The sequence below is a fragment of the Coregonus lavaretus genome (assembly GCF_964263955.1).
Source record: "Coregonus lavaretus genome assembly, chromosome: 39".
In the NCBI taxonomy this organism is placed as follows: Eukaryota; Metazoa; Chordata; class Actinopteri; order Salmoniformes; family Salmonidae; genus Coregonus; species Coregonus lavaretus.
Genome location: NC_140026.1, coordinates 24,247,794 through 24,261,217, shown reverse-complemented (window position 1 = coordinate 24,261,217; position 13,424 = coordinate 24,247,794). Strand labels below are relative to the sequence as shown.

The 13,424-nt window shown below is 44.8% G+C and overlaps 1 protein-coding gene across 2 annotated transcripts in view; it reads left to right on the top strand.

The window, feature by feature from the left end:
- pde5ab (phosphodiesterase 5A, cGMP-specific, b) overlaps positions 1–13,424 on the top strand; it is a 55,866-nt gene that overhangs the window by 31,197 nt on the left and 11,245 nt on the right. Inside the window, exons 8-12 of one of the 2 annotated variants that reach the window (XM_084156194.1) lie at positions 5,694–5,761; positions 9,847–9,955; positions 10,056–10,140; positions 11,373–11,548; positions 12,294–12,344. In XM_084156194.1, the coding sequence (XP_084012320.1) occupies positions 5,694–5,761; positions 9,847–9,955; positions 10,056–10,140; positions 11,373–11,548; positions 12,294–12,344 (489 nt within the window). Of the gene's footprint in view, positions 1–5,693; positions 5,762–9,846; positions 9,956–10,055; positions 10,141–11,372; positions 11,549–12,293; positions 12,354–13,424 lie in introns of both variants that reach the window. The other variant, XM_084156193.1, reaches the window with a different exon arrangement.

Here is a 13,424-nt window from a genome sequence, read left to right as displayed (position 1 = left end):
TGGAAACTAGTACATAGAGTAATATGACTGTTGGTGGCTATGGAAACTAGTACATAGAGTAATATGACTGTTGGTGGCTATGGAAACTAGTACATAGAGTAATGTGACTGTTGGTGGCTATGGAAAGCTACTGTACCACTATCTGCCTGTCTTAATCTACCCTACCCTCTACCCTGTTACACAAACACCGGAATACACGCAAGCGTGCACGAATGAACGTACACACACATACACACACACTTGGACGCATGCAAGCACACACACACACAGGGTGGTAAAAAAGACATCCATCCACCAGCACCTCTTCGCTCTGAAGAAGCCCAGTGTTGGGTGTCTGTAGCTGGGTGGGAGAGAGGAGAGCATCTACATGGACTTATACTGAAACGACTGTCTTTTAGAACAGATCCACAGGTAGAGGCACATCCTCACTCATTGAATCACCCCCTAATTTACACCTGCCAAGCAGGCAATCATAATGCTTTTTGAGAAGCACACAAACGCACACACGCCAACATTCACACCCACCCATGCTTGCACAAACAAACACCCACATACCCCCACTCCCCTTTCTCACACACACACACACACACACACTCCCTTTCCCTCCACTTACACCCCCCCCCCCCCTCCCACGCTCACTACATTGAAATATGGACGTTTAGCTATGACAAGGAGTGTGATTTATTGCAGTGAGCAAGCCGGAGAGGAGAATGCTAGACGCTAAGCCCAGAGCTTATACGTTTTCTGTGAGGGAGAAAGGACAGAGTTTACTGAAGGGACCTAGAAGCTTTTCTGTCCAAGGCGGAATGTGTTTTTGCCGAAATGAGTCAACTTCACAATCACAAGGGGAGAAAGGGACTTGTCCAATGCCACTGAAATAAGAGTGGCCCTCTGGTCAAAGTTAATCAATCTCGATGCGCCTACTCTGTGTGTTTTGTGTGTGTGTATGTATGCGTGTGTTTATGTGCGTGTGTGTATGCATACCCATGTTTGTGCTGTGTACTTTTGCTGCAGACATGTGTTTGGGTGCAAGTAAAACAAACAACTGCAACTGCACAGCACACCTTGGCCAAGACGCTAACTCCATAATATTTACCCAGCAAACGAGCAGAAATCATCAGAGCCATCCATCTTCCACGGTAGTTAGAAGCAGACCTACTCTTAATTACTGTTAGAGTAACATTTCACAGGCAGCTGTCATTGTTATTGATAACTGACAAAGATATGAGTCTGTGATCAAAAACAGACATACTTCCTAAGTCCATGTACTGTATTTAGGCTATAATGCTTATGTCCATAAACAGTCGATATTAATAGCATAGGCAACACGGATCATCCTTCAGTTGTTATTTGGTTTTATGAGGGTTGTGAGGGTTGTCTTATCTAAATAAGCCCAGAAAGGACACTGACACAAGCCTTCAGGGAGGATGGAACAGTAGATACATGTATTGTTGGTCAAAGATTAGAGCTTGGGCTATAAAGGTTGTTTTATCACTGTAGCTTCATTAGTACTGCAGCAACTGGCCCAAACAACTGCCTCAAATAGGGAGCCGTCCAGGTTACTGTGTGTGTGTGTTGCTCATTGCCAGGCCAGCTGGTTCTCCTCTCTCTCTCTCCCTTTGCCTCTCTCGCTCTCTCTCTCTCGCTCTCTCTCGCTCTCTCTCTCTCTCTCTCTCTCTCTCCCTTTGCCTCTCTCTCTTTCGCTCTCTCTCTCGCTCTCTGTCTCTCTCTCTCTCTCTCGCTCTCTCTCTCTCTCTCTCTCTCTCTCTCTCTCTCTCTCTCTCGCTCTCTCTCGCTCTCGCTCTCTCTCTCTCGCTCTCTCTCGCTCTCTCTCTCTCTCTCTCTCTCTCTCCCTTTGCCTCTCTCTCTTTCGCTCTCTCTCTCGCTCTCTGTCTCTCTCTCTCTCTCTCTCTCTCTCTCTCGCTCTCTCTCTCTCGCTCTCTCTCGCTCTCTCTCTCTCTCTCTCTCTCTCTCCCTTTGCCTCTCTCTCTTTCGCTCTCTCTCTCGCTCTCTCTCTCTCGCTCTCTCTCGCTCTCTCTCTCTCTCTCTCTCTCTCTCTCTCTCTACCTTTGCCCCTCTCTCTCTCTCTCTAATAAACGCCTAAATTAGAACGCAGTGGCTGCACAGTAACATGCTATACATGACATCAGAGCTCAGGGTCTCCACTTCACAGCTCTGTATGGGTTTTGACTGACAGCTGTTCTGAACTTGAGCACCGCACGCAACAAGAAGTTGCCCCCATCCCACCTGCTAATTGGGCTCTATGTATTTCGAGTGATGAGACGTTGAGGATTATAATAAATACATCTTTGATGTCATACAAGCAAGCCAAACACCCGTGAGTCCAAATGAGCACTTCACATTTCCATATCCTAAAACTTGTGTCATATACAGTGTCAACGTTTATGATCACTATCTTTGATGTACAGTTACTAGATGGCGTGGCGTCATACCCTGGGTTGTTCTGAACAGAATGAGCCTATGTTTGTGTATTGTGAAGAAGTTTGCAGCAGAACACACACCTCAATGCACTCATGCCTCCTTTCTATGCACACCAAAATTGCGATCCGTTTCCCTGAATTGCCCTAACACTGTAAGATCATGTTGGCGATAGAACAAGCTTTCAAATGATGCCCACCTGACCCAGATTTCGATTTATGATGGGCCATTTTTGGATCGTGTAAACATCAACATGTTCATGTTACTGAATGTATCATGAGTATTTTCAGATTTCGTTATCAATAAATGCGGTGAAAAGTACAGTAAATGTAAAATGCACATACAATCAACCGTGTACTGTAAAATTCCATCTTGTGTCAGGTGAACTGTTTTACATTTTAGTCATTTAGCAGACGCTCTTATCCAGAGCGATTTACAGTTAGTGAGTGCATACATTTTCATACTGGCCCCCCATGGGAAACGACCCCACAACCCTGGCGTTGCAAGCGCCATGCTCTACCAACTGAGCTACAGGGGACTGTTCTCTTTCAATTGCTACCATGCTTATGCATATGTTTTTCATATTTATTCTGTAAGAAACACATTTCAATTTAGCCTTATCCATATAGGCCATTTCCCATGAGTGTAAAGGGTTAAAGTAACACTTGTCATTTATACTAACAACGAAGGGATGCATTTCCCAAGAATTTGCCATGAATAATATATGGCTTTTTTCACTGTAGAGACATTACTTCTTAGAAGAGCTATACCTTTTCTAGAAATAGGAGTTTGGAAGCTTTTAGTGTATATCTGTATGACAAGCCCATATGCTTATGTCAATGTAAAGGTTTGCACAAACTCAACAAAGACATACAATGTCCCTCTGTGTAAACTCCACTCTACAAGCTAAGTCCAGTAAATGACAAAGCAAGCCTTTAAACAAGCCTCCGAATCGTTTGCCAAGTCAGAGCTCCGAAACCTCATTAACTAAGTTCTGTGACTTGTCTACGGAAGTTGTAAACATTATCCACTGAGCTGTAGAAGTGGCGACGCTGGGGTGGTTTTACGTGATATCTGATACGATCCGACATGTGGCTCACCCGACGAGAGGTCAGAATGCTCTCCTGCCGTTAAAACTCTCCTCTTTAAAAAAGATACATCTCAATGTTGTTTTGGGTCGGACACTGACTTGAACCCAACCGAGAGCTGTATCAGATGTGATATGTATAACCAACCAGGCCAGATAAGGCGACTGGGATTCGTCTGCCTGACATGGAACTTTATAAACAACCTGGATTAGTTATTATGCCAAACAATTACAGACATTTTTTATTTACACTGAACAAAATTATAAACGCAACATGTAAAGTGCTGGTCCCATGTTTCATGAGCTGAAATAAAAGATTCCAGAAATGGTACATACGCACAAAAAGCTTATTTCTCTCAAATTTTGTGCACGGAATTGTTTACATCCCTGTTAGTGAGCATTTTAGCCTTTGTCAAGATAATTTTTACATTTACATTTTAGTAATTTAGCAGACGCTCTTATCCAGAGCGACTTACAGTTAGTGAGTGCATACATTATTTTTTTATTTTCATACCCACAACCCTGGCGTTGCAAACGCCATGCTCTACCAACTGAGCTACATCCCTGCCGGCCATTCCCTCCCCTACCCTGGACGACGCTGGGCCAATTGTGCGCCGCCCCATGGGTCTCCCGGTCGCGGCCGGCTACGGCAGAGCCTGGATTCGAACCAGGATCTCTAGTGGCACAGCTAGCACTGCGATGCAGTGCCTTAGACCACTGCATCCACCTGACATGTGTGGCATATCAAGAAGCTGATTAAACAGCATGATCATTACACAGGTGCACCTTGTGGAGGAGACAATAAAAGGCCACTCTAAAATGTGCAGTTTTGTCTGGAGCGTGCAACTGGCATGCTGACTGCAGGAATGTCCAACTGAGCTGTTGCCAGAGAATTGAATGTTCATTTCTCTACCATAAGCTGCCTCCAACGTCGTTTTACAGAATTTGGCAGTACCAACCTGCCTCAGAACCGCAGACCACATGTAACCACGCCAACCCAGGACCTCCACATCCAGCTCCTTCACCTGCGGGAAGTGGGTTGGCCTGGCTCCCAAGTGGGTGGGCCCCTGCCCAGTAATGTGAAAGCCATCTATTAGGGCCTAATTAATTTATTTCAATTGACTGATTTCCTTATATGAACTGTAACTCAGCAAAATCTTTATATATTTTATATTTTTGTTCAGTATATTAGGATCGCCAATGGCGACAGCTAGTCTTACTGGGGTCCGACACATAACGAGACATTAAAAACAAAACTGTGCATGACATATCTCGTTAAAGGTCCCCTGTGCTGTTGCTATTTTCACATTTACATTTTAGTCATTTAGCAGACGCTCTTATCCGTGGGAATTGAACCCACAACCCTGGCGTTGCAAACGCCATGCTCTACCAACTGAGCTACACGGGACTGTATAAAATTGAGCTGAACACTCTGCTGATATAGTTGGATGTATATACCCCTACGTCTAAGACAAAAGCCATAGAGTAAACCTATAGGACTTGGTGTAAACGTTCCCTGACAGGATAAAAGCGTAAACGTAGTTTACTAATGACACCCCGTGATAGAAAGTGAAGGCGATCTTTCTTTTCCCCCCGAACGAACACGACTTCTCCCCCTCAATGTCATGTGAATGACTTACTCAGAATCCAAACATCCTGTCTCACCCTCCCAGCTCTTAAACATGGAAAAAGGATCCTTTGCTAGGGGAGTGCAGGTTGAAAACAAGTCCCTATAAGGGAGTAACCGTGAGTCCTGGAATGCTGTAATAAACTCAGCTTCTGGCAAGGCCTGATGTGTAATATATCAACTTCCCTCTCTTATTTGGGAGCGGGCAGAGAGAGGGTTGTAGGGATGGCAGTGCCTCAATTATTACCGTTTGGATAGGAGCGGGGAACCTGATATGTCCTGAATGAAAACTCTCACACACACGTCATGATACACACACACACACACACACACACACACACACACACATTCTCTCTCTCTCTCTCTCTCTCTCTCTGAGGTCTATGCTATGCTGAATTTGTGTGTACTGTCACTGGAGACTAATAGCATTAGCTAAGCCACAGCGCCCGCTGGGCTGGCATGTCTCTCTCTCCCTACTCTCCCTCTGTCAGTAATGGCCGCTGTAAGGTAAATAACCGCTGTGGTGGTTCTGTGTTCCAGAACTCCTTCTCCAGCGTGTTTCACATGGAATACGAGGAGCTGGGAGAGGCCATGGACGTCCCCAAAAGGTAAGGTGATAACCGCTAACTGTTAAACATGACTAATTTGAAACGGGTTGTTCCTCCCAATACCGTCTAATATGAGATATATGGCTGGTGGGTGATATTACTCTGATGACAGAAGGCTGGGAGTTACGCCATACAATGTAAAGTGCTTTGAATTAAAGAAAAATACTAATTCTCAATCGTAATCTCTACTGAGTTGAGTGTACTGTAAGTATTGAGTGATTGTCTTTGTAGGGGCTCCTGATATAATTGAGGCACTGCCATCCCTACAACCCTCCCGAGTGGCGCAGCGGTCTAAGGCACTGCATCTCAGTGCTTGAGGCGTCACTACAGACCACCTGGTTCGATTCCAGGCTGTATCACAACCGGCCGTGATTGGGAGTCCCATAGGGCGGCGAACAATTGGCCCAGCGTCGTCTGGGTTTGGCCGGTGTAGGCTGTCGTTGTAAATAAGTATTTGTTCTTAACTGACTTGCCTAGTTAAATAAAGGTAAAATTAAATTTTAAAAAGTAGGCCTTTGAGAGAGGGGGGCAGAGAAAGAGAGCATCCCAAAGATCTGGAATGGGGGGTGAGCTTATCAGCTCTCTCTAATGGGGGGAGAAAAGAGAGACGGAGAGGTAGAATGAGAGGGAGGACAAGATGAGGAGGGGAGTGAGAGCTGTTAGCTGCTCGACCTCTGCCAGGGGAAAATAAATAAGCCTTACATTGAAATGTGGAGGGGAGGTAAATCCCTTTAGCCTGATCCTGGGGGGAGATTTGTGATTTGTTCTGGTACGTCTCAGAGCCCTCCAGCCAGGCAGCGGAGTGCCTACTGTTCACTTCAATCTCTATCACCACCTCACTAACTCACATCTCACAGCCATTTACAATAGGATTGTATATGGGTGGGAGCGTGGGTAGCGGGATGCGGGATGCGGGTAGGGCCAGGAGTTTTTCCGTGTCAGGTGAAAGGTCATATGGTCAGGAAATGCTCCTGGCCCTAGCTATGATGTTTAGTCGAGACCTCTCTGACTTTAACAGAGCTGACTCAAGGTCCTCTGAGATCTCTTACGTTTCAAGAAAAATCCTGCATCATCCCGTTGGCAAGAGCCTTGACATCAGATCACGAGCTACGACCCTATCCCTGTTAGAGGAGTACTTCTGGTCTGATATAAGAACGCTGAAAAGGTACCTAAGAACCCCTTTTAAGACTCATTGGACAGCTCTTCCATCACAATCTGTTTAGGAGCAACCTATTACGATGAAGGGAGATTTGTCTTTCCCTTTGGAAGGCTTTCAGAGATCGGCCTAACGAGTACACGTCATGCACAGACACGGCTGTTTTGAAGTCGGAAGCCAAAGACTCAGCCGAGATCTATGCGCTAGTCATGCTGCCTGACAGGCTGTATTGGTTGCACATGTGGGTAGCTAAGGTTCATGTTTCAATAAGCAACGCTACAGAGTCCAATAGAGGGAATTCAATGGGGGGGTCTATGTGGGAGATGGCAAGTCAAGTGTTGTCTTTTACAATCAGTGAACAACCCTTCAACTTCATGTCTTCTTTCTACATGCTCTCCAAGATCTGGGGCTAATGACTTGGAACTCAATTGAATTAAACTCAATAGAACTCAGTTAAGGTGAAATACGATTTGTCTTATTTTTATCTAAACCGCTCTTGGTTGCAAGAATAAAATGGCAATAGTATGTATATGTTATAGCTAGCAATGTTATATCTATAGATTATATGGTTGCAGACTATATGGAACAGAAATTGGCAATTTTTTCTGTCTGGTTGGCACAGGGAACTGTGCTGTAGGGACCGTAAGCAGTAGATCACAATCACCTAAAAGTAATGGGTTCGCGCTCCAATTGGGTTCATACCACACAAGCTGTTGTGTGCTCATACATCACAAACTACCAACAAAGCATCCAAAAAATCTGGATTAGGGGGTGGTGAGCTTATCAGATCTCTCTAACGGGGGAGAAAAGACAGACGGAGAGGGAGGATGAGATGACAGGGGGAGAGAGAGCGGTTAGCTGTTCGTCCTCTGCCAGGGGAAAATAAATAAGCCTTACATTTAAATGTGGAGGGGAGGTAAATCCCTTTAGCCTGATCCTGGGGGGAGATTTGTGATTTGTTCTGGTACGTCTCAGAGCCCTCCAGCCAGGCAGCGGAGTGCCTACTGTTCACTTCAATCTCTATCACCACCTCACTAACTCACATCTCACAGCCATTTACAATAGGATTGTATATGGGTGGGAGCGTGGGTAGTGGGATGGTGTGTGTGTGTGTGTGTGTGTGTGTGTGGTGTCTGTGTGTGTGTGTGTTGCGTGTGTCTGTCTGTCTGAGAGTGTGTGCACTTGTCCTAGAGAGAGAGACATAGAGAAATTGAGAAAGACAGAAAGCGAGGGCATGCTCTCAGGCAAGAGACAGAGAGACTTTCAGGGGGACAGAAGTGAGGTGAAGCAGACGCGGTTGCCTTTCCCCCCATTGGGTCTCATTCTTTTACATTCTGGCTCGGCTGACCCAAACGCTTTCTACTCTGTTTATATCTTCTAATGGGCTAAATAGGATGTTCTGTGTATACTGTAGGACCACTCCTGTCTGAAGAGGCAGTCATTTGTAGCACTCCATTCACGTGGGGCCAATGCCAAATGGGATACAGCTAACTACAGGATGTTAGCTTTGACTCCGTGGTCAACTGTCGGTGGGAGGCTTTTTAGGAACGCACGCACGCGGGCACACACACACACACACACACACACACACACTTGACATTAGCCCTGGGCGAAGGAGGCCGAAGCTACACAGCATGGAGTAGAGGAGTGTCACAGAGAGGAAATTCAGTCCTGTTCTGAATTGATGCAATCCTATTACTCATTGAAGCTGATTTGGTACAATTATCTCTAGTAGTGTTTGTTTGCTTGTTTGATTGATTGATTGATCGATCCTCCAAATTCCTGGGTTATTTGTTTGATTGGAAGATTAATTGTACCTTTTATATTGAAATTAAGTTTCAATGTATAGTCACAGTTTCCTTTTTAGGTTCGATGTTCCTAATATAAAAGTTGAGTTGAGGCCAGCTTGTGATAATTAGCCAAAAGACTGTACGTCCAAGGATTCTTTTTTAGATGAGGTCTTCTCTGCTTTACTTTGTGTCCTGTGTACTGGAATATTCTAGTGGAGGTGGAATCCATCCCCTGCTGTTAACCTGTGATCTCACTCACACACACACACACACACACACACACACACACGCTGTCCCATCCAGCACCATTCCAGCCAATTCCATCACATTCTCTCTCATTAGTTTCTAGTGCCATCTAATCACGGCTAATGTAGCTAAACGAGGGCTCAGATGTGATCGTTTTAATAAGGATGGTCAACACACAGTCACAATCACTCTCACACACACATCAGAGTAACAGTGTGCGACTGCGAACCATATTTGAGAAGAGTTTACGTTTTTTAAACTTCAAATTCACTGCATACGATTCTTAATCCTTAACCTTAATCCTACCCTGAGTTGATCAAATAAAGACATATCACTCACCCCTGTCACGCCGGGCTGGTGCATAGCGAAGCAACAAAGGTCTTTTGGCCATCTTCTCCAAACGTGCCACAGCTTTGCTGCTGCAGTTAGAGCTTGTCGTTAAAGACATATGCAGTAGTACAACTGGGATACTATACAGTATATGAATGTGTTAGCTGTGCATGTTTCTGTTTGTACTGGCATCAGTTGAGATAATAGAAACGATCATTGTGCCTTGACAGGCATGCTCAAGCTTAATCATAGTCCGTTCAGTCTGACAATCAGCCAAGATGTTCTTAAGTCCAGGTATGGAGCCTTCAGCACTGGCTAGAGTCCAGTGTTCTGCCTCACCAGTCGTCATATCAGGAAGAGCACTGGCTTATTCACATGCTTATTCACTGAAGCTTAGAAAACAGTACAATGCAATACAATCAATGCAATGGCAATGTGATGAGATCCACCCAACTGAACAGAGCAGTCATACGCTAAGGATGTTTGGGGTGTTTATGTGTACATCATGTAGAAGTTGTCAACAGTCTAATAAAACAAGTATTTCAATGTTGTGTTCCCCACAGGGACTGTGACGTGAGTCAGATAAACTACATGTATGCCCAGTACGTGAAGAACACCATGGAGCCTCTGAACATCTCTGACGTCACCAAAGACCAACGCTTTCCCTGGACGGTCAGTACTGAACATGATCTGTTCCAGAATGTTCATCCTATGTCGGCCATCTTGTTTTTGGGTCCAGCGCCTCATGTCATGATTCTTTGTTTTCTTTCAGAGTGAGAACCCAGAACACCCCAGTAACCAGATCAAGAGTTTGCTCTGTACTCCTATCAGGAATGGGAAGAAGGATAAAGTCATAGGTACCTTGTCTGTCTGTCTGTCTCTCTCTCTCTCTCTCTCTCTCTCTCTCTCTCTCTCTCTCTCTCTCTCTCTCTGTCTGTGTGTCTCTCTCTCTCTCTCTCTCTGTCTGTGTGTGTCTCTCTCTCTCTCTGTCTGTCTGTGTGTGTCTCTCTCTCTCTATCTCTCTCTCTCTGTCTGTCTGTCTGTCTGTCTGTCTCTCTCTCTCTCTCTCTCTGTCTGTGTCTCTCTCTCTCTCTCTCCTTTTCCCTCCATATGGTTTGTGTTTACAGATATTGCCCTATTGTATCCTCATTCATTAGTCGCAGCCAAGAATCTTCCCTCTCATTCATTAAAACATTCCTTCGCATTAGCATAATTATCATTTACATTATAACCAAACATCATTAGCTGAGACCATTACAAGACCTAAACAGGTATTTCTTGTAAAAGAGATTTGAATTGCATGAATGAATAAAGGCACAAATAGATAAATTAATTAGCTGGGCAGTGGTGTAACCATAATGTATGTCCCCCCACTCCCCAGTGATCAAACAGAACAGGCCCCTTTAGCCTCTCCAACAACTGCCTGAAGAGTCCAGGAGACACTCAGATCAAAAGACAACCTACTGCCCCTAGACTTTAATATATCATTTATTACCATAATTACCCTTCTCAACTTAATTTCCTTAGAATTCATTTATTGATTCAAACTTGGACATTCTATGTTCTTAGTAGCTCTGACACTGACATTATTGAAGCAATATCACATTTTCCCTAATGTAAGTCACTCTGGATAAGAGCCTCTGCTAAATGACTAAAATTAAAACATGTGACTAATGTCTTTGCATTAGTTAAGCCACCTATAATGTCAAGCAGGATGTGTAGGAGAAAGGGCAGCTGAAGGTAATTGGGAAGGATCAGAGTGTTGGCGATGACACGTTCCTATGATGTGATTAGTAATTAGGTCTCCAGGCTGAGGAGAGGGCAGGTGTTTTATTCATTGGAACTTTGCTGTCAACAAACATTTATGGGACTATTAGTCATGGAGTAGATGGAGCTTTTAGTTTCAGACAAGAGGTCCCTCACAGCAAACTATTGAATATTGAAAATGAGAAGCAAACTAAAGTTTTGTCCTCTAAGTGTCTGGAGTGTGTGTCAGTACAATGTTTTGTCTGGTGTGTGTGTGTGCATGTGTATGTGTCATTAACGTCCTGATATGTGTCAAACATTTCCCCCTATGTCGGGTCTCAAGGTGTGTGTCAGTTGGTGAACAAGATGGATGAGGCATCGGGGAAGGTGAAGTCCTTCAACCGAAACGATGAACAGTTCCTGGAGGCCTTCGCCATCTTCTGTGGCCTGGGTATACAGAACACTCAGATGTATGAAACAGTGGAAAGAGCCATGGCCAAACAGGAGGTCACACTGGAGGTAAGAGACACAGGTCTCAGGTCAGTTTGGAGTTTTACATCCTAATGGTTCATGATAATAATGCTAGCTCAGTGCCTCTATAGGCAACTACAATATGGAGACATTAAACATGATGGATCGAGAGTAACATCGATGGTTGCCATTAGGAAAAACTGGCTAGTCTTCCCCACGTTAAAACAGAACTAGCGTAACTCCACCTCTATCCTAGACCTCTTCAGCCCTCGATGACGTATGTATCCCCTCCTCTCCTCCGGTCCTCCCCTTCTCCTGTCCTCTCCCTGACTGTTCTATTTTGGAGCTGTCACTGTCAGGGCTCCCCGGTGACGTTCCCTCTCGGCTGCAGCTGACACTTGCCCCGCCGTTACCCAGCAGCCACCACTTCAGCCCATTCTCCAGCGCCGCTGTAGCCGTCACGAAGACTGACCTCTTCTAGCTGTCGGACGATTTCTCAGTTTTTCTGCCCCAATTATCAATGACAGGCCTCTGATAGGGATGGATGGGACTTGGGTTTGAAGGATGTAGTGAGATTCTGTGTGTGTGTGTGGGGGGGGGGGGTTGGCTGGCTGGCAGAGCTGTCTGTCTGAGAAGGTCAGAAACATCTCATGGGGAGGAAATCTGTGAAAGTGTCAGCTACCAAAATGTGAAATCCGTTTTTTATTTGTATAGTCTGTCAGAGCGATCGTGTTGACTTTAAGGATAACAGTCGCTGTGTGTGTGTGCGTGTGTTTGTGTGTGTCATTCTCAGGTCCTCTCGTATCACGCCTCTGCTGCAGAGGAAGAGACACGGGCACTGCAGGTAACCGCGGTAAATTACAATTTATTAATTTAACACTATACACACACACACAGACTTGCGGCCATACACAATGCCAGACAGATGCCTTCTTTCAGGCAGTGTAGAGATGAGTAGACTTCAGCCATCATGTAACAAGACACTTCAGTGCTGATTCAGCATGTAAACCCAACCAATTAGTAACACAATATGGCCGACTCTAACAGCGATACATACATTAAGGCCTATGGGGATAATGGACCAAAGAAGAACAAACACGTAAAGGCTGACCGTATTAGTCACATTAGGGTTTAAAAATGAAAGTATGCACAATACCCATTCCAGAAAGCCCATTTAAGGCCCGAATCATTTGCTTTTAAAGATTCTCAATGATTAATTGGAGTTAAGAGATTAATCAGACTCCTGCCAGCTAATGCTAAGATGTCAGCATATTTAACTCCTTATGAAGTCATTTAGATGGAGAGTCTTTAGCTCTGCCCATGATATATGGATTAGAGTGGGAGCAGCTATTTAGTTAATGTGACTCATTTAATGACTTGTCCAATTATATTCTAACTGTGCACAAGAGGGGACAGTGCGACCACATAGGGAGAAGGGCTTTGTCTAAGGCAATGTCTTCATTTTCTTTCTTTCTTTACCCATTTTCTGATAAATCCATACTGCTGTCTATGAAACATGGTCCCTCTCTGAACACTATTAGACGTGACCTTTTCCGAAGATCATACAGCATTTTCATATCCTGAGATGAAATGGCCTGATGGCAAAATCTAATTATATCCTCTCCCTGAGGCAGTGGAGGATGAACTATGGTGGCTGAGGAGGTACAGCACAGTATCATATCTGGGCCGCAGACTCCTTTTTAGGCCATGTCACCCTCCCCAGGCAGTGTTCAGTCACTGTTGCTGAGGCATTGACTCTCTGAAGTATTGATATATCCCTAGTTAGAACGATACAGTCCACATCTATGTGCAAACGTCTATGTCCTCTGTAGCTCAGTTGGTAGAATATGGTGCTTACAATGCCAAGGTTGTGGGTTTGATTCCCTGGACCACCCATGCATAACAAAAGTGGGGGGATAAAAAT